Source organism: Mastigoproctus giganteus, chromosome 6 (genome assembly GCF_048544385.1).
Source record: "Mastigoproctus giganteus isolate SK-2022 chromosome 6, ASM4854438v1, whole genome shotgun sequence".
NCBI classification, from domain to species: domain Eukaryota; kingdom Metazoa; phylum Arthropoda; class Arachnida; order Uropygi; family Thelyphonidae; genus Mastigoproctus; species Mastigoproctus giganteus.
The window spans coordinates 232,535,900-232,560,408 of NC_143580.1; the positions used below are offsets into that span (position 1 = coordinate 232,535,900).

Genomic DNA, 24,509 nt, shown 5'->3' on the forward strand with positions numbered 1-24,509 from the left:
AAAATGGATGCACAGAGGAAGCATGGTAGGTTTTTTGAAATGCATTGAGGAGGATTTCATTTTGAAATGAAATTGGAATACAGAAATGCCTGTGTCTTTAGCAAGTAATTACCAAGGAAGCTGGAATGATTATTTGAAATCTGGTAGTGATTTAAAATAGTCTATGCTGCCACCTTTGGTGATGGTAATCACAGGTTGGCAACCCCTGGTATACTCTCCTTGGCTTTAGCATCTCCATTGCTTTGGTGCTAGAGTAGTAGCTCAAGTCTTGTTATGTTGTCAAAATATAGCTGAATATTTTGGCGTAATGACCCTTGTTGAGAATACAACCTCCTGCCTAGCAAAGATTATGAAATTCATATTTATAAATTTTTATTGAACATATAATGCTACTTTTATACTATGCACTTGTAAATCTGACATCACTTGGACCACAAAAAATGCTTGAGTTGCAAGTGGCCTATGGGTCCACATGTTTAATACCCCTGCTTTAAGTGAAAGAGTTTAATATAAAGAGACCTTCTCCAAAATTGGAAATATTCAAAAATGAAAGTAATCTTATTTACTGATCTTGAAAAAATAATATGACAAGGTACCTATAAATCTGCTCTTCTAAGGATAAGGTGAAATTAAAAATGTTTTACTGTCCTTTTTATTTCCCTTCTCCTTTTAAGGGGTATAAAAAGTTTGTATAAAAATGCAAATCTGCAGAGAGAGTGAGAGGAAGCAAGTTTTAATCTCAAGCCATTAGAAAATGGCTTGAGATTAAAACTTGTAGTGAGGAAGGGATATCTTATTACTGCTTCTTTTTATAACCTTTAATGGGCCATTTAATAAAACAATACAAGTTACTGACAAAGTTAAGAGTGAGAAATGTAAAAATCAGATCATTAATACATTAGATTAGGGTTACCAGATGTCCTCGTTTCCAAGAGCATGTCCTAGTCTTTAGGGCATCCTTGTGAATTTTACACTTGCATCCTAGTTTTTTTGTAATTTAAAAAAAAATCATCTCATCATAAAATGAATTTTCATTAAATATTCTGTGCATTGCACCTTTGGTCAATACAACAATAAATAAAAACAATGTGCTGGTTACATTAAGTTGACTGTATTATCATAAAATTACACAAGTGGGCTGTATCATTATCATTTGTCTAATTGAAAATTGATGATGGAAGATCATTTGACCAATTTATGAATTTTAAGGAATTTGTTTCTGAGAAACAGAAAGATTGTAATTGGAAAAACTGATTAGCTCATAGAAAGTGGGCTGAATATTTTAATCAATGCAAGAGTTCCAAGGTATGCACCGAGCTTTTAAAAATTACTCATTATACATTTTCTATTTTTGCCCACAATGGAAATGTAGAGCATGTATTTTCATTAATTAGCAATGGAGCACCATTAGAAATAAAATGGAAACAAATACTGTAAATAGTTTTTTTTTTTTTTTTTGGTAGTTGTTGGCGCATAGGCTTCTGTGGCCATAATGCACCTCCCAAGGTTTTTGCAGTACTCTGATCCAAGCCCGAGGCAGGAATCGAACCCGTGACCTTTGGGTTGCTAGGCAGGCACTTTACCCACCCGGCTAGCCGGTCGGCACTGTAAATAGTATTTTGTTGGTTACTTATAATTTAAAAATGGATTTTAAAACATTTTATAATTACTTTAATCCAAACTTACTGCAAATGCTTGACAGTAACCATAAATATGTATTGTAATTTTTTAGTAATAAATATAATTTTTAAAATGTCCTCGTTTTTAAAGCTAAAAATGTCTTATTTTTTTCTGTTTTGTCTTGGCCTTTAAATTCTAGATCTAGTTACCCTAAAGTGACCAGACGTCCCAGATTATGCGGGACAGTTCTGGATTTAATTTGTTGCCCCGCACTGCAAACTGTTCGAGAAAATGTCCCTGATTTTGACTTGTAGCCTCCATACTCATATAATGAATCACGATAAAATTAAGTTAATTGATGCAAATGAAGCAAGTGGGCTTCAAATTACAGTCCAACAGAAAAGATTACATCATCGCTTTTTTTTTTTTTTTTTTTTATTAACCAGCTATTGCCAAGCTGCTGGTAGTGATTGTCATAATACAGGCATTCTACAAAACATAAAAAACTTGTGCTTTTATTATTATTATCATCCATATGGTGCAAGGAAGCCTGAGGCTTATGCTGCACCACCAAAAAAAAAAAAAAAAAAAATCCCGAGTTACTCCGAGAGAAGTAGAAAGGAATCACCAAGAGAAGAATGATGATATCCAGCTCAGGACCCTGGGTGCGCTAGGCCCATACTCACCAGATGTGAACCCCTGGGGATGTTTTTTTAGCAGAAAGTATAACAGTAAGTGAGCAACACCAACTAGTTTGGAACAAAAAAGAAGTAAAATATGAAAAATATATCTTGATAAAGAATAAAAGTTAACATATAAAATAAATAAATAAATGAAGTTCACCTTCATGTGCGAAATGCACTCCGTGGTACTTAGTACCAGCAGCGTCTTGTGTACCTCCATTCATATCCCATGTTTACTGCCTGTTGAAATTTAAAAGTCAGTTATCTGTCTAATATAATAATAAATATTTTAGACGTGAATTTTAACTACCTATAATAGCAACGAACATATTTTTAGCACAAATAACTGGTTATTAAAATTAGCACTGACTAATATCATATAACCGCTTTAGTTTGGTTGGTATTTTGTTTTCAAGGCTCATTTAAAAATAAAGCAGTGCTCCTAAAAAGAGAATATACATTAATAAAGCTATTTAAAGCTCATCACAATGATTATTTTAAAGTACTATTATACCTTACGCCCACAACAGCAATACCTTCTCTATCACAGCACGTCTTACACCAGATTATTTTCCCAATTATGCGATTGCAGCGCCACATATAAACACGAATATTTATGTTACGTCGTCCATCAAAAATTCGTACCTGCACGTGTTCAAGAGGAAATGGCAGCTGTAATGGTACAGTATACTAATGAGAGAATAATGGATCATAATGATTTAGAATTAAACGAAGAACATCTAGTTGAGCGAAAACAGAGTAAGTTATTAAATTCACGATATTTCTATATGCTTATTCAGTTAGTCTTTACAATCTGGCATCCTTTCCGATTGATTGTTGCGAGTAGCAGTGACATGCCTAACTCGCTATGGTTAGTCTTAGGGTGTTTATCCACCCATGTCGCTGTTTTAAAATCGGGAACTCGTTTTCCGATTTTAAAACAGCGGAAGGGGGGGGGGGTATAAACACCCTAACTAAGACTAACCATAGCGGGCTAGGCATGTCAATCGCTGCTACTCGCAATGAGCAAACGGAAGGGGTAGGTACCAGATTTGCTGTACCCAAGTGAAAAGTAAACAGCCTCTGCCGAACTTTAGTATAATGTACTCCACTCACATGTTACGTGACAAGTTACTGGAAAAAGTTCCGTGACGAACAGGTGTTGAAGGACGTGAACTGAGAAAAATAGAAAAATCTATCCTACAAAAGGAAGGGTCATGTTTTTAATCAACTTTCATTTTTGTTTAGTGAAAAGAGGTTAGGTTTTTACGCGACTTGAAGTTCAGATATGAAGTTCTCTGAGCAATGTAGACGCTGCAAGGATAGCTCATGGGGTTTTGTTAATGATGTGCAGGAATTTTGGTAGCAGGGATAAGGAGGTGATTATCCCTTTGTATAAGGCAATGGCCATGCCATATCTTGAGTACTGCATACAAGTCTGGAGGACCTTTTTTAAGGAGGTGGAGCTGCTGAAATGAGTACAGAGAAGGGCAATGAGATTGGTGAGGGGAACAGAGGGGCGCTCTTATGGAGAAAGGCTTCGGTTCTGCAGATTTCTCTTATTACTTGTGAATTTCTAGTAATAGTTTATTTTTAAAAGAAAAGTTCTGATTAGCTTTCTTACTCATTTCAAGGAAAGGTTCTTTTATGATGCATTTATTTTCCAAAGAAAAGGTCACCTAGAAACCAGATTGTTCAGCTCTAATCTTTCTTTTCCTTTCTTTTGATTCTCAGGATAAGAAAGCTATTCAGCACTTTTCTATTAAAGTAAGAATTTCAACAAAGCATAATTTGAAAAATTACTCAATTCCCACAGCTTTGATTTCACTTAATATGAAAAGAAGGCACATCACAATGAACCTATAATTGGTCATGTCCATGCACTTGGATCTTTATTTTCAGTGTTATGAAAACAGCTGTGAAAATTCCATTTTTTATATTAAAACATGTTTTTAATTATTTTTTTAAAACTAAGCCTTCTTTGCAGTCCTTTACACAAGTGTTTTCAATCATAATAAGAAAAATGTAAATGACCTTTATTATCTTGACTGACAGCAAACAAAATATCAATTGAAAAACCTGTATGCTTTGCCAATGTTATGCCAGCAAGACTCTTCTTTGAAGCAATCAGAGAATGCAACAATTGGAGATGCTGTGATAAAACACGAAACCGTGTGCTTCAGTAATTATTTGTCATCAGTGATGCCATTAATTTTAAATTCTTTTTCGGTACATGCATATAATTATCAAGAAGAGGCGTAATCTGATCCTACATTTTTCCTGTTTGCATGATGGCTAACAGAGATCTCTAGAATTTTACTAATGCTAATGCATTATCATCAGCATTAGTAAAGGCACATGATACAAGAAAGCAAACTCTTTCTTGCATCATGTGCAACCCTTCTCATTTCACCTATCCACTTGCTCCAAATGTTTGTCTAGTTCTGCCTTGAATCTGTTTAAGCTATCAACTTCTACAATGACAGATGGAAGTTTGTTCCAGCAATCAACCACCCGCTGGCTAATGGCAAACTTCCACACATCTATCCTACAACTGTCTTTCCTCAATTTGACTTTATGCCCTCTCAGGCGATTATTCTGAGCAAGAGAAAGATCCCATCAGCATTGAGCATGCTCAAACCATTCAAGGCTTTGTACACCTCGCAGGTGCCTAGACTCCAGACACTGTAATTTGCAAAACTTAAGCTTTTTTTTCGTAAGAGCAACCCTTTGTTCCATTCACTAACTTATTGCCCTTCTCTGTACTCATTCCAGCAGCTCTACATCCTTCTTAAAATGAGGCCTCCAGACCTGTATACAGTACTGAAGGCGTGGCCTGACCATTGCCTTATACAAGGAGATAATCACCTTCTTATCCCTACTACAAAAATTCCTGTATATCATTGACAAGACACCATGAGCTACTCTTGCACACCATCAGCACTGCTCAGAAAACTTCATATCTGCCTGCACAGGTCCTTATCTACCCCCAGGTCCTTTTCATTCTCTACCTCTGTCAGCGTAGTACCACACAGTTGATAGTGAATGGAACCAAGGGTTGCTCTTATGAAGAAAGGCTTAAGTTTTGCAAATTACAGTGTCTGGCGACTAGGCACCTGCGAGGTGATCTGATTGAGGTGTATAAAGTCTTGAATGGTTTGAGCATGCTCAATGCTGATGGGATTCTCTCTCTTGCTCAGAATAATCACCTGAGAAGGCATAAAATTCAAATTGAGGAAAGACAGATGTAGGATAGATGTGCGGAATTTTGCCTTTAGCCAGTGGGTAGTTGGTTGGTGAAACAGACTTCCATCCTTTGTTGTGGAAGTTGATAGCCTAAATAAATTTAAGGCTGAGCTGGACAGATATTTGGAATGAACGGAGGGGTGAAATGGGAGCGTTTTTTTTTTTTTTTTTTGGCTGATGCTGCATAAGCTTGCTTTCTTGCATCATATGCCTCTACTAATGCTAATGCTACTCTGGGGTTACTGCTTCCCATATGCAGTACTTTACATTTGTCAATGTTAAACTTCATTTGCCACCTGTAGCCCATCTACTCAACTTTTCTAGATTCTGTTACAGCAGTGTACTGTCATTAATGTCATTAACAACCCTGCTAACCTCCGTATATTCTGCAAACTTGGACATTAAGCCTGATATACCATCATCAATATCATTAATAAATACAGAAAACAACAATGGACCCAACACGGAACCCTGGGGGACTCCACTAATAACATTAGGCCACGAAGATCAGTGTTCATTGATTACTACTCTCTATCTTCTCCCACTCAACCATCCCTTTATCCATAGCAGAAATTTGCCCCCAATGCCACACTGCTCCAGTTTGTGCAGCAGTCTTCCATGTGCAACAGTATCAAAAGCCTTTCTAAGATTCAAATATATGATATCAAAATTATTCTTTGCATCCAGTTCCTTTGTGACCACATCATAGTATCCAGTCAGATTGGTCAGACAAGACTTCCCCTTAACAAACCTGCAGTGCTTCTTTAACCAGTGTCTCCATTAATTTCCCTGGAACAGAAGCTAAACTAACAGGTTTTATCGAAGAGTATTGGGAGTTTCAGTTGTGTTGACTAAATAGATGAAGAGTATGAAATCACTGAAATTGTGCTGACTTGTGAAGACCTTACTTTCCTCATGTTTAGCTTGAAATGACAGTAAATAAAGCATTAAAATACTGTCAGCATGCAGCTTTTAACTCACTTTATTAGATATGTTATGAACACTTCTAGTTAGGTTGTATGCAATAAAAAAAAAATGTCACCAGCGTTGCACCCAGAAATTTTTTTTGGGAGAGTGGCCTTGTACATTCAACATTGGTAGTCATCATAAACATCAACACTTGGCAGCAGTACAGTACAGTTATATAATATAAAACAAAATGTTCTTGGTGGTAGTGTTAAAACAAAAATATTACAATATATAAAATTTTTTAAAATTTTCCTTTTTTCAGGTAGTCACAGCAAGCTGTTATCAAATTCTTTTGTAAAAGTCACAAGGAATGATGAAAGTGATTCTGCCGAAGAGAGTGATCAGATGGATATTGAAGGAGATAATGTCTCTGATGGAAAAGAGGAAGACGGCGATAAACCTGTTGAAAGAAATGATCACAATGAAACTGAAGCTACTACTACTACTACTGGAAATCTGGCTTGGGCAGATGCCATGGCTAAAGTTCTTCATATGGGAAAGTCTCACCAAAAAAAAAAATCTGTTATCTTATCAAAAGCAAAGAAAGACAGAGATATTAACCTAGACAATCATACTTTGAAAGGTGCGGTTGAGGTTGTGGATCAAGAAGGAAAAGTGATAAAGGAGAGTGGTAAACCTGTAACGCAAGAAACAACGAAATTACATGAAGCAAGAAAAACGATACGTGAAGAAAGAAAGGAAATGTTAGAAAGAAGAAAACAGGTTAGTATATAATTAAATTATTTTTGATTTAGTGATAATTAGCTACAAGTATAAGTAAAGGCCTCCGTAGCCAAGTGGTCAGGAGCGGGAGTGCAGTAGCACACGTTCTTTGAGTAGACCTGGGTTCAAGCCCCTGACTGCTAAATATGGTCAATCTGCCAACCTGCACTAGACCAGCATGGCAGATTATGGTCCATTTCCCTCAGCATGAATTGTTGAGGAGGCTTCCATCCTGCAGTGGGTTGATAATGGCTGCAGTTTTATAAGTAAAAGTTAAAAGTAATGTTAAATGTAAACAAACGTTGTCAGTACTGTAATGTAAAATACTTTTGCATCCTAGAATAAAAAAAATAAATAACTCATTAAGGAATGAATAACACGTTATGTGTATTATATTAGTAGTAATGGCAAATGATGCAAGAAAGCAAGATTATATAGCATCAGCCAAAAAAAAATGTTCGGCCATCTGTATGCTCCAAGAATTTGTCTTGTTCTCCCTTGAATTTATTCAACTCATCCACTTCCACAACGACAACAGATAGAAGCCTATACTGATAATTAACCACCCACTGGCTGAATGGCCTCTCCATAGCCAGGTGGGCAGGAGCAGCAGTGCGTAGCACACGCTTCTTGATTAGACCGGGGTTCGAGCCTGTGACCACCAAATAGGTAGGATGCGGAAAGGTCAGGGAATGACCACCGCATATCCCCGGAGCAATATGGCCTTAGTTGCCAATGTTCCTAAAAACCAAATAACAATAACAGTCTTACTCTTATTTACCCTTAAACAGCCCATTTATTCATTTGTTCCATGATGACCCACAGCAGGGACTGAAATCCCAGAAACCTTGCTTTCCAGGCTGCTGCATGTACTACCAATAGTAGCAATGCGCAAGGATCACTTTCACCTCTGTCTGCTGCTCTTGTTAAACTATTATTCTATGTATCCGGCAAAGCTAGCAGTTTTCCAACCCACCCACCTATCACTGCTTCAATGGCATCAACAAATATTCTTGCACCCCTTCTGTTGAAGTGTATTGCGTCCTCTTGTTGCCCCTCTAATATCCCATATGGGCCCTGTAAAAACAGTCTCTCTTAACAAGGACAGACCAAGCTGAGAAAAATTCTATCCCATGAGCCTTGCACATTCTCTCCAGGGCCGAATTATTGGCAAAGCTCTCATCATATACTCCTTCCTATCGTGTGTGGGCAGAATTGCAGACACTTTCAAATTCAGACCACTAGTGACTTTTTGCCAACATTTCCCTGTACATGTTAATTACAATTACATAGGTTGACAATATCTACATCCAAAATTAAACTCATGATGTTGAAGAGTAAATTGGCTCTTAGTAGATCTCCTCTCGTAAGGTTGAATGGTATTTGCTTACAGCAGATGTTAATGATTAAATACTTGGGAATGTGTATTGCTAGTGGCTTGAACATTATCTCGCATATTATTTTTCAGAGAAGGTGAAGAAATTTATTGCTATGATCTCAAGAATAATGCGGGTGGAATGGGGGATAAAGAGAAAGCACATAATTTGATTTATTTACGATTGTATCTTTCAACTGATTGTTCTGTATGGTGCATAAATCTGGTTTGGCCATGCAATCAAGGTAAGCAACACCAGAAAGTTTTATTCTATACATCGAGTTATGTTACTCAAAATGGTTATGGCCTGCAGAACGGTTTCCACAGAAGCTTTGCAAATGTTAACTGGCAAGATGCCACTGGATTTACATTAGTATTTAGAGGCTTGTCCTTTTATTTAAGAATAGGTATGAAATCTGAGTTTCTGGGCATTGAAATTAACACTTTAATTTACTTAAGAAATGGAAAGAAGAGGATTTGGGAGCTTCTTTTACAAAAATGGCAAAGCAGATGGAACTGTTCGTTAAAAGGTAGAATAACATTCAGATTTTTCCCTTATGTTAATGGTGTAAATTATATTAAACCAATCTGGTTAGTACCTAATCTATGTTGTACATTCTTATTAATGGGTCACAGATCATTTTTTGCTAAACTGCATAGACTTGGAATCATAGAAAGATGCAACTGTACATGTGGTGATATAGAAATATAGGAACATATTCTTTTTAATTGTTTGGAATATGCTGATTTTTGTTTGGATTTACTGAATAATGTTAATGTAACTCATCTGGTGGATGGGATTGAGCCATTACTTATTAAAATAAGGGAAAATTTTATTGCATTTCAAAATTTTGCAAATTCAGTTTCTGTGAGAAGGAATATTAGAAGAGCTAAGATTGAATAATGGATGAATTGGTGGACTGTATCCTTTTATTTACATGGAATAGTATATTTTTTTATATAGGAACAGAGAAATTTCTTTGCAGAAATGGACAGGATGTTGGTACTCTGGTTCTTTCATGGGTGAGTTTCCACTTCTGCTCCTGCCAATGCTATTGGCAAGAAGCCTTAGTTGTTTTTCTTGGACTTGATCCTGCAAGAACACCTTCCAGCTTGGTTTTGCTGGTTAATATAGGTAACCTCTGTTAGGCTCTCTGACTGCTGGTGGCTTGCTGTTCCTTGAACTGTTTATCTTTTTGGAGATTGCTGTGGACTGCCTGCAATGCATTATAGCAATGATCAGTCTCTGAGATGCAATGCTCATCTGTGGACAGTGTCTGTTGAGCAGTTTCTGTTGTAGCTACAGTTCATTGTGCAGTGGATACTTTAAGAATTAACATTGAAAAGTATACTTAGTTCATCATCAGTATTCATGCAGCTCCTTGTGCTGCAGTGGAACCAGAAGGCACATGTTGCTTTGCTGTGCAATTTTTTCATATATATAAGATATTGTTAATATTTGTATATTGTACCAAGCATATACCATCTATATAGTGGATTTGCCAGATTTTTGGCTATGGGTCACTTTACTCAATAAATGAAATGAATATACTTGTTAAGTCCTCAGATAAGACTCTTGCTCTTAATATTTTGTAAATGCCAATATAATTTTGTTAATGCCAATGTGTATAACAGTATCACCTTTTGTGCTCTTAAAAAATGTTATCTGCTATACAACATCATCTACTTTTGCCCCTGGAAGACACATACACTAGTCATATTCCAGCTATCCTTCTTGCACAACATATTTTAGTTTTCCTGACAATAGAGTCACGGACAATAACTAGCTCCTGTGGGACCAGGACATACTGCCTTGAAGATTGCTGTTGTGTTGTCTGATGCACAAGAGTGATCTCAGGGATTGGGCAGCTAAGAGCATGATAGGCCACCCATTTTAATTCCCTTGAGGGCATCTATCCTACTCTTCAAACTCTCATAGACTCCCATCAGAAAGCTGAGCTGGCATCTAATTTCTTCACACTCTCTGCACCTCACACACAGAGACATCTTCCTTGGCTGGATCATGTCCTGTTCCAAAAAGGCCTGCAAACATTTCACAAGTTACGCATTTTTTTAAGCTGTAATGCATTGGAGAATCGCCCCCTTCGGTTCCACCTCAAGTTACTGCTTTGAGGGGGAGCCAAAGGGGGTGATTATTATCAATTCACCTGAAATTTGGAATTTAATAGTGTACTGTGGAGAAATTTAATCAATTCCTCACACGTAACAAATGTAAAGTTTTATTTTTGCCATCATTATTTGCTGCTGGTCTCAAAACAGTTGATGAGATATATGAATAGTGATAATGGTGGAAAGAATCTTGATTGTACTAAATTAAATCTCTTGTTTGTGCATATTAATAAATCACTATTTATGGAAGAGATTAACCATAATTTAATGAAGCTCACATCTTTTTTTCACTGTACCCACACTGGGCATTATCTCTCTCTCCCTCTCTCTCTCTCTCTTGGCTCTCAGCTGTTCTAAATTGATGTAAACTGTTAGCCCACACAAGCACTGTATTACTGACCACATAGCTGTAATTTGCAAGAGCAGTTTGTGCTAAGTTATGAAGTGTACCAAATAAGTGATAACACTAAATGAGGGAAATGTCAACTTTTTTTTTTTTGCAAGGCTTCACAGATGTGATTCCAATTATTGATAAGAGTGTACCAGACTGTTTTAGGCACAATATAGTCATGGCAGCTTATGCACCACTAAACATCCATAGCACACACACACACACATACCAGATTGCTTTTGTTTAATATTTCCAGATTGTAAATGTGCTGGATTGTAAAGGTGCCAGATTTTACAGTTTTCCATATGATGATGAAAAATTTGCTTCATTTCTTAAGTCATCTACTGAATGCTTCACTTCTTTATGACCTTGTCCATTTTCGGTAGTAACCAGGCCTGACATAGCTGAGTGGTCAGTTGTGCAAGTGCAATAGCACATGCTCTTTGAGTGGACCGGAGTTCAAGTCTGTGACTGCTAAATACGATTAACATTTGTATTGAAGTATAAAGAACATTTTTTTTTTTTTTTTTTTTTCTCCTGGTCATGTCACCGTGATGAGAATTATTGTTTCTAGTACAGTCTGTCCTCGTATAACACGTGTTTGCATTACACGAATTAGATCATACATGATTTATAAATAGGGGAACAATTTCGCATATAACACGAACGTAATTCACTTATGCACGATTCGCCTTTGTGTTTACAATAAATGACAGTCGAACGCGGCGAAATCACCACAACTGAAAACAACACAGTAGGAATGAAGAGAGGATTCTGAAAATTTGTTTTTATGATTTCGTGGAAGGGGAAACACATTTAACATAATAACGTAAAAATCAACAGAATTTCAGCTACTGTATCGGTATTTCTGTATTGCAAATGTAATTAGATCGACTTTTACTACCCATTTATAACGACTCCACTAGCAGGAACCACCAATAAAAGGAAACTGCAAATTGTTTTTATTGTTTTATGGTAGTGACTTCCAGAAATGTGCTTTAGTAAAACATAAGCATGTAATATGTGAGAATAGTGTGTTTACGCCTTTACTGCATTTATTCAGTTGTACACGGGCGTTGCATCGTTTATTCAGTTGCTACTTGTTTGCTGTGCATTTATGTATATGAAGCTTGCCTCCTCATTTTTGTTCATTTTATAATTGTGCTCTATTCTCAAAAAAATGAGTAAAATACTTGAAAAAAAGTGTGAAAAGGAAGTGTTCTGGTGAAAATACTTCAGAGAGAAAAAGAAAAGCAATATCAATAGAAGAAAAATATGAAATTGTGAAACGCTTTGACCGGAATGAAAGAACATGCGATATTGTGCGTGCTACAGGCCTAAATGAGGGAACGCTGAGAACAATCAGAAAGAATGCAGAAAAAATAAAAGCAACTTTCATAGCAGGAACAACACAAAGTGTAACAAAATCAGTTAGATCAAGACACAAAGAACTGGAAGAGATGGAATGTCTTTTATCTGTTTGGATAGAAGATCAAACAAAGAAGAGATCAGGAACAAGTTTGCTTACGATAAAAGCAAAGGCATTGGCAATATTTGAAGACCTCAGAAATAAATCTGAAAACCCTCAAGAAGTGCCTCCCTTTACTGCCAGTAGTGTGGCTGGTTCAACAATTTCAGGAAACGTCACGCTTTCCATAATGTGAAATTATCAGGTGAAGCTGCGAGTGCAGATGAAGCAGCAGCAAAGGCATTTCCGCCGATACTGAAAAAACTAATTGAGGAAGAGGGCTATACACTGGACCAAATTTTCAACTTTGATGAAACTGGACTGTATTGGAAAAAAATGCCATCACGAACATATATCTCAAGAGAGGAAGCACGAGCTCCAGGCTTCAAGGCTGCTAAGGATAGGTTTGCCGTTATGTTAGGAGCAAATGCAAGTGGCGACTTGAAACTGAAGCCTGTTATTGTTTATCATGCAGCTAATCCACGAGCGTTAAAAGGGATCACAAGGACTACCCTGGGTGTTTACTTTAGGAACAGCAGAAGAGGATGGATGACAGGGCAGATCTTCACTGAACTTCTACTACATGTGTTTGAGGATGTGTTTCGAAGCTACTGCAAAAAGAAAAATTTGAATTTTAAGATTTTAATTATTTTGGACAATGCACCAAGTCACCCTCCAACCCTTGCTGAACTGTCACCAAACATCAAAATCCTGTTTTTACCGCCTAACACAACATCTCTTATCCAGCCACTTGACCAAGGAGTAATTGCTGTTTTTAAGCACTATTACACAAGACGGACATTTAAGATGCTGATAGCAGAAACAGAGGGCGAAAATGCACCAACAGTTAAAGACTTCTGGAAGCGATTCAACATTAAGAATGCAATTTACATAATTGTGGAGGCTTGGAACGAAGTGACAAAAGAATACTTACATGGTGTTTGGCGGCCACTTTTACCAGATTTTATTCGTGATTTTAAAGGCTTTGATCCTGTAAATGAGCTTCCTAAATTAAAAGCACATTGTGTTGCCCTCGCAAAGCAGGTTGGCTTTGAGGAATTGGAGGAAGATGATTTAGAAGAGTTGCTTCAGTCTCATGAAGAAGAACTTTCAACTGAAGAACTGCAACAACTTGTTGCTGGAGGGCAGGTGGAAGATGAGAAAGACGACGAAGTTGAATGCCTGAACACCACCATAAAACCGCTTTGTACTTCAGAGTTATCTTCAGTTTTAAATTCATTTGAGAAAAGTATGCAATGGCTAGAAGATAACGATTATAATGCAGAAAGAAGCAGAAGAGCACTTTATACAATTCGGTCTGCTTTGGAGCCATATAAGCAGCTGCTTTGTGAAAGAAGGAAGACTGCGAAACAACAGAAACTAGATGTCTTTTTTATGAAAACACCCAAGAAAAATACAGAAAATGAGCCGCAGCCCTCTAGTTCTGGTGTGACCACATTTCATCCAAAGTCTTCATCGGCATCTCCTCCACCTCCCAATTCCGATAATGATGACAACCTGCCGCTACTTTCCCCATAATTACGCTGCTTCAACCCTTTCTCAAGCCCTTTCCCTCAAGCTGTCTTCATTTACTTTTAAGGTAAGAATCTAAATTCAAATGATTAAATTATTAATTTTACATTTTTCAACTGTAACTGTTTTATTACGATTATTTATTGTGTTTGGTAATGTTTTGGTTAAAAATGTGTGTCCCATCTTGGGTGGTCGGCACCTAACCCTATATTTTCCATAGGGCCTGTTGTTTATATTGCACGATTTTGCATTGCACGAGGATTTCTAGGAACGCAACTATCGTGTTATACGAGGACCGACTGTACTTGTACCATACTTAGCAGCAGTAAAGACAAATTATCAAAGAGTTAAATATATTAAGAATAAATTTTATTTAAACATAAAAATACCTGATGATAATTTGTCTACAATTTTTTTTCTCTTGTAGAAACTTATGTGGGAAAATATGGGGAGAGAAAAGCAAACTCTCTTTAATAGTGAAAAAGAAAAAAAATTACAGAGTATAGCAACAAGGTGAGTAACTGTTACATTCTGAAAATTTTGATTAATAGACTTGCACTGTGCTGCCACTTTATTAGGTACACCTACCTAGTAGTGTGTTGAGCCTCCTTTAGCTTTCAAAACAGCCTGAATTCATCTAGGCATGGATTGAACAAGATGCTGAAAATGTTGTGCAGGAATGGAGTACCATGCAGACATGAGTGTGTCACGCAGTTCCTTGAGATTCAACGGAGGTGTAGACCTGCAGCGAACAGCCCTTTCCAGCTCATTCCAAAGATGTTCAATAGGATTGAGATCCATGGACTGAGCGGGCCACTGCAGCAAAGAAAAGTCATTGTCATGTTCCTGGAACCATTCCATAGTGATTCGGGCTTTGTGCACCAGCACGTTTATCCTCAGTCAGATGGTTACTTCCAGCACCTGCTGGAAATAACCATCTGACTGAGGATAAACTGTCAACATGAACGGATGCACTTGGTCAGCAACGATGTGGCATTGAGGCGTGAATCTGTGGGTATCAGTGGACCCAACGTGTGCCAAGAAAACATTCCCCACCACAGTAGTTGTCTTGTCAGACATGATGGGTCCATGGATTCGTGTTGTTTTCGCAAAATTCTGATCCATCAACATGATGCACCAGGAACTTCGACTCGTCAGACCAAGCAACTGCTTTCCAATCCTCGATAGTCCAGTCTGGTGTTGCTGTGCCCACAGGAGGCATGCTCTCTTGTTCTTCATTGATAACAAAGGTACACAATGTGGTCATCGGCTGTTGTAGCCCATTTGCGACAAAGTGCAACTAGTGGTCCATTGCGATATTTTTTTCTGCGTACCAAGGTTGTATTCTGATGTGATGTGCAACATTGTGGCTTGTCTGTTTGCTTGCACAATTCTAGCCATTCTCCTCTGACCTCTCTCATCAACAAACGATTTTCTTCCACAGGAGTGCCGTTGAGAGGATGTTTTCTGTTCGTTGCACCATTCTCGATACACCCTTGAAACTGTGGTGCGTGAAAAGTTCAGAACTGCCATTTCAGAGATGCTTTGTCTTGCACCTGATACCATGCCGCGTTAGAAGTCTGTTAAATTACTCCTTTACTCCATTCTTGCTAAGGTTTGTATGCTTAACTGATACTAGAAAGGTTGTTCTGCTGCATTTATATCCACAACTGTGGTCATGTGACTTGCAATGTTGTGGGCCAAACCACTTGTGTGCACAGCAGGGGGGGGGTGTACCTAATAAAGTGACAGCACAGTGTATATGAGCATTTAATGGATATAATAACAAAGCTAACATATTAAGACACATCTTTTGGACACAAGTTGTTTAAATATTTAAATTTTTCTTTGCTGAAAAACATTTTTCAGCAAGAAGATTAAGATGATATCCAGGGTTTATAAAAATAATAATTAAATGAAATATGTGTCATATAGGTGTGTTTCAGAAGAAATTTTGTAATTTCCTGTTTCTTGCTGACAAGCAGTTTGCATTCCAAATTAATAAAAGGAAAGTATAGGATAATTATAATTAAAGTGTGTTCTTTCAGCTAGCTGTAGATGAAAAATCTACAGCCAACTGAAGACTGTAGAAATGGGTACCATCAATTCCAAAACTACCACCAGGGAATAATTTGTTCTGGTGCAAGTGGTAGAGTACTCTTTGAGTAAACTACTAAGTGTAAAGATTGACATGTTTGTTATAGTGACCGTTTGTGTTCTATATTTGGCCTTTAGCATGCCATGGGGGGGGGGGTGTTAGTAACATGATTGTGATGCTTATTTCTCTTTCTTGAAGAGCTAGAATCATTCAGTGATAGAGAAGATTGCAGTAATGCTCAGCTGTCACGGTACACATCTGAGGGCTATGTGCTTGAATCTCTTTGAATCAAAATAGTCCAATTATGAAATTTGGTGTAAACTCACATCAAAAAGTAACATGTGGACAGAGAAGAATTTTTATTCACGCTTGAAAATGATGATCCCACATCTGACAATTATAGGTTTTCATGCTACCATGTAACTGAAAATGAGCCTCACTGGGTCCATAAGATGTTCTTCCCCAGCCACATCATGAACCTTCATCTTTGCCAAAACTATAGAGAGTTGTTACATCAGTGAAGATCACTTTGTATTAGGCATTGCACCACCTGGTTCTTGTACAGCTATAGGTGAATTATGGATTGAAGAACTTTATAGACAGTTGACTATGAGATATTAAGCTGTTGTGATACCATCCTAGTGAATGTTGGTTTTGTGCTGCATCATTGGCTACAACAGTGATCTTTTGACCAACAGTCACCACAATTGGAAGATGTTGTCTGCTGTGAGCAGAGATAATGCACCAGTACTACAAATTTTCTAATAATTTTGTGCAGCTTATTTTGTTATTCTCTAAATGCAGGATGAGAAAGTTCAGGTAAAATGGTTTTATCAATAAAGCATGATCCCTTTTGGAGTACATCAGAATCTTTTGACTGCATTTGCCATCACCAATTTTAAATCCATTAGTGACAAGTCACATGAGATTAGACTGGGGTTCGAACCCGTGACCACCAAATACGGAAAGGTCAGGGAATGACCACCGCATATCCCCGGAGCAATATGGCCTTAGTTGCTAATGCTCCTAAAAACCAAATAACAATAACAAGTCACACGATGCAGAGTGGTGCCGAAGGTCAGATGAACGAGGCACTTGCCTCAGGTTAAAAGCTGAAAGGGGTGCCAAATGAAAGATTAAATAATTGCCAACAGTTTTGATTATTCCAATCCGTTTATCTTTGTCACACCACTGTACTGGGCTTTGCATGCCAGTGCTATCTGGGGTTCTGCCATGGTTGTCGTCCCACTGATTGTCATTTTTTTAAAATTAATTTTCTTTTTAATATTTTAGGGAAGGGCACAATTTTTCATTCTTGCCTCAGGTACTAAAATGGTTCAACACGGCCCTGACATGATGTTACATTTGTTTTTTTTTTTTTTTTTTTTGTTTTTTTTTATGAAAACTCCAAATACGACAGGTATTAGAACCTATAGTACTTAGTACCATGCTTGGATTGGAGGTTGTGAAGACGAAAGAAGATATTTGTTGACATTAGACTTGAAGTTCTGTAGACTGTAATTTTCAGGAAATATGTATGAAGGTAGGCTGTTTCAGAAAACGGCAGTTGAATGAATAAACGAGGAAGATGAAAAGTTGGTTCTGTGAGTTTGAAGTTGGACAGTAAATGGATGTTGGCAGCACATGTTCGGACTTTTTTGAAAGAGAGAGCGGTAATTATAGAAGCCAATTCAGAAGAACAGTGCCCATGGAAGTATCTGTAGAAAAGTCATGCAGCAGAAACAGTATGTTTATGGGACAGAGTGGAGAGAATCTGTTAGAGAGGAGTAATTAATTAACCTAACTGCCCTCTTCTGAATGGAATCTAGAAGCCTGAGAGAGGTTTTGGGGGCTGCGCCAGATGTGGGAACAATATTCCTTGGTAAGGCAGATTTGTGATTTGTACAGAGTGAACAGCTGTTTGGAAGAAGGCCGAGAGCGAAACAGAAAACCAAGTTTTTTAGATGCAGAGGAAGCAAGAGAGATTAGAAGTCAAGGTAATCCCCAAAAGAGATATATCATTTTGCCTAGAAATCAGAGTGTCACCAAAGATAAGCATAAGAGCAGAAGAATCCATTTTGCGATAAGACAAGACAGTTTTAGAAGGATTGAAATCAACTAAGTTGTCTTTGCCCCACTGGAGAATTACCTGGAAATCGGCATTTAAGGAATTGGTAACGGATATTCAAGAAGTTGAAGCTGATTGAGCAGAGCAAGGTTTCCCAAAATTGAAAGTGGAATGCAATGTGTTATCGTCAAAACTATGGATAGGATTTCCAGTCCATGGAAGAAGGTAATTACAGTCTGATAATTAGCTTTCTCCACACATCTGCCACACTGAGGCATTATTGTCAAACTGTTCATTAGACTATATACTGTGACTCATCTCTCCAAAGCAGAGCTTCCGTATGGCATGTAGGCCAAGAACATTGGTCCTCATGCCAAGTTAGATGCCATCTGACATTAGTCAGTGTGGCTAATGGCCTGTGAATGGATGCATGATTATGGTAATCCATATCATGAAGCATCCTGTGCACTGTACTGGTGCTAACATCTGTCCCAGTCATCTCATTGAAGGCCTGTGTGTGTGCGCGCACGCGCACACTGAATTCTCTTTGCAGGTCCTCCTTTCAATTTCAGAAGTTTTCCAGGTCATTTCATGATGGCTTCAGCACCAGTCCACTACTGTTTTCATATCAGATCACCAATCATCGACCACCTATGGATCTTCAGTGCTGTTGAAATGTCACAGATGGATTGTTTGTGCTGGAAGTCTGTTAACTCTGTCAATCCCAGGATCTTGCATTTTACTACTGTCTCATTGAAGGCCTGTTTGTTTGTTGTTTGGTTTTTAGGAGCATTAGCAACTAAGGCCATATTGCTCCGGGGATATGTGGTGGTCATTCTCTGACCTTTCTGCATCTTCCGTATTTGGTGGGCTCGGGCTCGAACCCCGGTCTAATCAAGAAGTGTGTGCTACGCACTGCAGCTCCTGCCCACCTGGCTACGGAGGCGCCCTTGAAGGCCCGTGGGCATGTGTATATATATAGTTGTCTGACATGTGATGATCTGGTAGGATATGACCTTATGACTATCAGCTTAAGGGTATCTGGATATTAATTGTAGAGTAGTGTATGTTTTCCATGCCTATGCTAGAAATTGATAAAATGCCATGGCCTGCTATTACAGCATACATATTTGTGCTGCATTCCTTAAACTGCAATTGGTGGCTTTGTTGGTTATGCTTTGATCACTTGCAGAAAGAATATTTGAGATTATATCTTGTTTTCCATGAATTAGCGCTCAATCATTTGCCTAACTCTGCTTTTTTTTCATGGCCGCCCTTAAGTGTGCTAATCGCACATCTATGAACAGAAGAATATATATATATATACATGTGTACCATGTTTGTATGCATAATTAATTTTTATTTGCATACCAGTCCTTAAAGCTCTGCTGCCTATATAAAATTAAAAGAAGCTTCATATTACTTGGTCATGGAACAGTTTATTTGTGCATTTTTATTGTTAGAATAAGTTAGATTCAGACTTTTTTTTTTTTTTTTTTGATATAATTCGATTCTGGTAGTGCCTGTATATGAAATAATTCACTCTGAGTTCACAGATATTGTAATTGCTTTTACTTTTTTGAAACTTTTTTTTGTTATTCTTTTAGGGGTGTGGTTCAACTGTTTAATGCTGTTCAAAAACATCAGAGTGGTCTGGAGAAGCAATTTAAAATTGTTGGTGAGTCTGAGAGGAAAAGGGATAAAATTATCAAATCCATTAACAAAGGTGATTTTCTTGACATGCTGAAGCAACCGAAAGCTGAGAATAAAACCACCACAAAGGAAATTTCAGAAAAGGTAAAATTTCTAAAAAAATAACTGTGTTCATATAATCCACAAAATGTAGTAATGCAGAAGCATAGCCGTGATTTGGAATGGGGACAAAAATGCTAGCCGGCTATACGTATTCAGCTTAGTTTCTGATTTTGAAAAATCAGAAACGAAGCTGAATACGTACAGCAGAACTATCCAAAATGTGTTTGTGTGTTGCTTAATGTCCCAAACGGCATTGCTTTCATTCTCTTATTTGTGATTATCCCTTGTATTATTATAATTGATTAATACACAAATTTATTTATAACATCTGTTTCTTCACGTGATTTTTAATTGGAGGGTGGTGAACTCTAGACATGTTCTTTCTCTTTAAAATATTTCTTGTAATAGTTGACCTAGTCTATTTCATATAGCCTTGATTAAGCTTGTGTTAGTGCACATTTCCCTCTCTTGCTCCTGTTCTTTTTGGCCCAAAACAAAGGAAGGTTGTGTACCATTGCATTTTTCACCAAACTAAAGGTATAGAACAAAACATAGCACATCAGTGTCAGAAAGGTTTGGGAAACACTGACATACAGTTTAAATTCCCAGAAATTATTACCCAAGTTTCAGCATGACAGGAACCATAGTTGCTGGCTCATATTTACTGCCTTTCAGTCTTAATTTAGCACAGGTAATTAGGGACTTTAGTGAGCTTCTCACGGCATTGAGTCTGTGAAGATGAATGTTAACCTACATTAAATTTATTTTATAAATGTAAATATCCTTTATGCAAGTTAGCAGACATTGTGTGGTGGTGCCGGGTGCAGAAGGGGTGGGGGGAGTTAATGATTCTGGTGATTTCTGGACCTACTCGTAAGTAGCCTATGATTTTAAATAGTATGTAGCACACGTTGAAAAGCTGGCCATCCCTGATATATATCATTCCTTTTGTGCAATTGCTGATCCCATACTGTATTAAGATATCTTCACCGTCCTGGCATGACCCATGTTTTCTTGTGATTAATAAACAGATAATAATAAAATATTTCATTCTTTCTTTTTGCAGCAGTCATATAGTGGAACCTGGCTAACTGATCTTATCTATTCAGCAAACTCTCACCTGTTACTGTTTTCAGAGCAGACAAAGGTTACCAGGATATGGGTATATTAGGCTTTCTTACACCAGTATACAAGTTTAAATTCGATAAAACTGAAGCATTTCTTTGTATCTACAAAAACCATTTTGTTTTGTTTGACTTATACATTCCAGTTTAGCCTTAATTCTTATCAGAATGCTTTAGCTCAGCAATTCAGGAACACCTGACTGAGCATTAAATACTCTTCCACAGATCAATTTTGTTTTAGTACCACTGAGGGACTGAAATACCTTTGAAATTATAATTATTAACTCCAGTGTTCTGTGTTTCTATCAAAGAGATTATTTTTAGTTCATAAAAGAATCAATGGAGTCCATACAAGGGGAAGCAGCTATGTAGTCAGTTTTATGGAAAATTAATAGAACTCTATCATAAAGAAGCAAGTTCATGAAATATTGTAGAAATATCATCCAAATTTTCTAGTATCTTAAGAACTTTAGTGTACAGAATGAGGAAAAAATTCAAGAGCAAAGGCAACTTGTTAACACCAAGGAAGCTGCCAAAATGAATTGGCATTGCTGATTGGATAATAAGGTATTATGTGATAAGAGATGCAGTGGAAGTACTGGAGAATTTGATTTGAGAAATGCCTTTTGGTCCCAAATTCTGTGAAATGAGGCTGGCAAAGGCAGATTACGAGAAATCTCTGGCAAAGACAACAAAGAGTGGGGATAAGGAATTCTTCACATATATAAATGCAAAGAGGACAAATCAGATGGACCCTTATGTAATGGATGTAGGAGATATTAGATAGCCCAGCTAATGTTGCAGATGAACTCAATGGTTACTTTGCATTGATATTTAGAAGAAAACCCCATGTCAATGAGAAATTATGGGAGTGAGGTTGAAAAATATGTAATAAACGATATTGAAATTTCAATTTCACGATTATTTAATGAAAAAACTTTCAAGCCTACAGCAAGTAAGGCTCCTGGGATTGGTGGCATATACCCTATAATTTATAATTTTAAGGGATGCAGCAAGTGAGTGCATTGGACCATTAAGGCTAATTATGAGAGATCACTGGACTCAGGAGAGATTCCATTGGATTTGGAAAGTGCCAGTATATCTCCAATACATAAGGGCAGTTCTAAGATTGTAATGGGAAGTTACTGTTTTTTGTCCAGTCAAAAATCAGTAACTTCGGTAGTGGAGAAAATCATGTAGGAGGAATTAAGGCTGGAATTTAGGATCATTTAGATAGAAATGGATTCTGAAGGCTACACAGTATGGTTTTGTTAAGGGAAAATCATGTTTAACAAATCTGGTTAACTATTTTGACAGGGTCACTCATGAGCTGGATTTAGGGAATTTTGATATTGTTTACTTAGATTTCAGAAAAGTATTTGACCCAGTCCCACATGAGTGGTTATTTTATAAACTGGAACAGGTTGGAATCACAGGGAAAATCCTTAGATGGATAGCACAATGGCTTCAGGGGAGGAGGCAGAGGGTTGTAATAAATGATTATTCCTCAAATTGGATTAATGTAAGAAGTGGGATTACCAAGGATCAGTGGTCCTTGAGAATCAAAAACATTGGTCCCAGTTTGGGACCACTATTGTTTTTGATTTTCTTAAATGACATCGATGAAGGGAGTGATGTCTAAATTTGCAGATGATGTAAAGATTGGTAGAGTAGTTAATGATCACCAAGCATTCTGAGTGACGTAGATAGACTTCAGGGATGGTCAGAAAAGTGACAGCTATGCTTTAATCCAGCAAAGTACAAGGTCTTACACCTGGGGAACAGTAACCTCTTTCTTGGTGGAAGAGAGGAACTTGCGATACAGTCAGCTGAAGTTCTCCGAGCATTGTACACTGTTTGCAAGGAAGGCCCATGGTGTCCTATCGATGAATTATTAAACAATTGCTAGTAGAGATAAGGATGTCATAGTCCCATTATATAAGGCTATTTGTTAGCCCACACTTGGAATACTGTGTTGAAGTACGGAGATCACTTTAAAAGGGTCCAAAGGTGGGCAACTTGGCTGGTGAGATCGGCAGAAGGACATCCATACGAGGAAAGACTGAATATGTGGGTTGCACAGCTTGGAAACCAGGCACCTCAGAGGAGACTTGATCTAGATGTTTAAGGCTCTGAGAGGCAAAAGTAAAGTGAATGAGGACAAAATGTTCACAGTTGTAAAGGATTCTAGAACTGGGGGCCAAAATTTCAAGTTACAGGGGGGGGGGATGTTTAGACTGGATTGCAGGAAGTTTTATTTTAGCTAGCAAGTTATAAATTACTGGAATAAGTTACCCACATAGGAAGTAGAGGCAGACAGTTTTGGGGGAATTCAAAGGTCAGCTGGATAGGTAACTACAGGAAGGAAAAGCATAGGTTGTCTATTTCCTTTTCTTATTGTTGTTTTACTTTTTTTTCTTTTATCTTGGCTGATGCAGCATAAACCTTGGGCTTCCTTTAAACTTTAACTAATCCACAGTATACAGTGTTTTCTACCTTTTTTTTTTGTTTTGGATTATTCATAAATAGTAAGATGCAATTCCATTTGGGAAACTATATCAACAACAATTCAATATATAGATGAATTTTCCACTTACAATATGTCATACCAAAAGTTTGCACTTTTATTTTAGTACTGCCTGTATGTCCAGTTGTCATAATTCTGACTTTTATAAACATCACCAAATTACATCTGAGCTATTATTGATACAAATATAATATTTTTACATATAGAAGTTGATGGTGATTAATATTTTTTTATAGATTCAGAAGGAAACTTGGAATGTTCTAAGAGATGACTTTATGATAGGAGCAACAATGAAAGATTGGGACAAAGAATCTGAAGATGAGGAAACTATGAGTTAACCAGATTTTTATACATATAAAAATGCTCTTATGTTTGTATATAAACTGTGTAAATGCTTAATAAAAGTAAGATATTTCAAAAGTACATTTGGTTTATTTGAAATTCACTACATTCCTGTTAAACCACATAGGAATCGAAAGCCAATAAAACTATTTACATTTACGATGTACAAGTATATAAGGAACAGAATCAAGTGGTTTCTGTGGTCTTACATGCAAGAAACTGTTCAATATGAACAAACATCTTGTTCTTTTTTTTTTTTTTTTTGGTTCATACTGTATATCACTACTTGTAAATTAAAACTTTTGATTTTTGCCAAGTTATATAAATAGGTATTACCAATGCATCATATATCAAAACTATAATTTGTTTAATAACATACCTGAGTGGCTCACAATCTTGGAGAGAAAGTTATTTTTTTAAGTCTCAGTTATAAACACATGCAAACAATGTTGGTGAA

At 37.2% G+C, this 24,509-nt stretch overlaps 2 protein-coding genes across 2 annotated transcripts in view; one reads left to right on the plus strand and one right to left on the minus strand.

Annotated features, from left to right (window-relative positions):
* Positions 1 to 2,879, minus strand: part of LOC150085084 (uncharacterized) — a 50,027-nt gene extending 47,148 nt beyond the window's left edge. The window contains exons 1-2 of the mRNA XM_090376458.1: positions 2,818 to 2,879; positions 2,464 to 2,543 (exon numbers count right to left, since the gene is read on the minus strand). Of these exons, the coding sequence (XP_090232584.1) occupies positions 2,464 to 2,527 (64 nt within the window). The 5' untranslated portion in view covers positions 2,528 to 2,543; positions 2,818 to 2,879. The remainder of the gene's footprint in view (positions 1 to 2,463; positions 2,544 to 2,817) is intronic.
* Positions 2,880 to 2,949: 70 nt separating this feature from the next.
* Positions 2,950 to 24,133, plus strand: LOC150085085 (RRP15-like protein). The gene is made up of 5 exons (XM_090375757.1): positions 2,950 to 3,062; positions 6,781 to 7,241; positions 14,566 to 14,651; positions 19,912 to 20,101; positions 23,947 to 24,133. The coding sequence occupies exons 1-5, from the start codon at positions 2,969 to 2,971 to the stop codon at positions 24,046 to 24,048; spliced, it is 933 nt and encodes a 310-aa protein (XP_090231883.1). The 5' UTR covers positions 2,950 to 2,968; the 3' UTR covers positions 24,049 to 24,133.
* Positions 24,134 to 24,509: the final 376 nt, after the last annotated feature.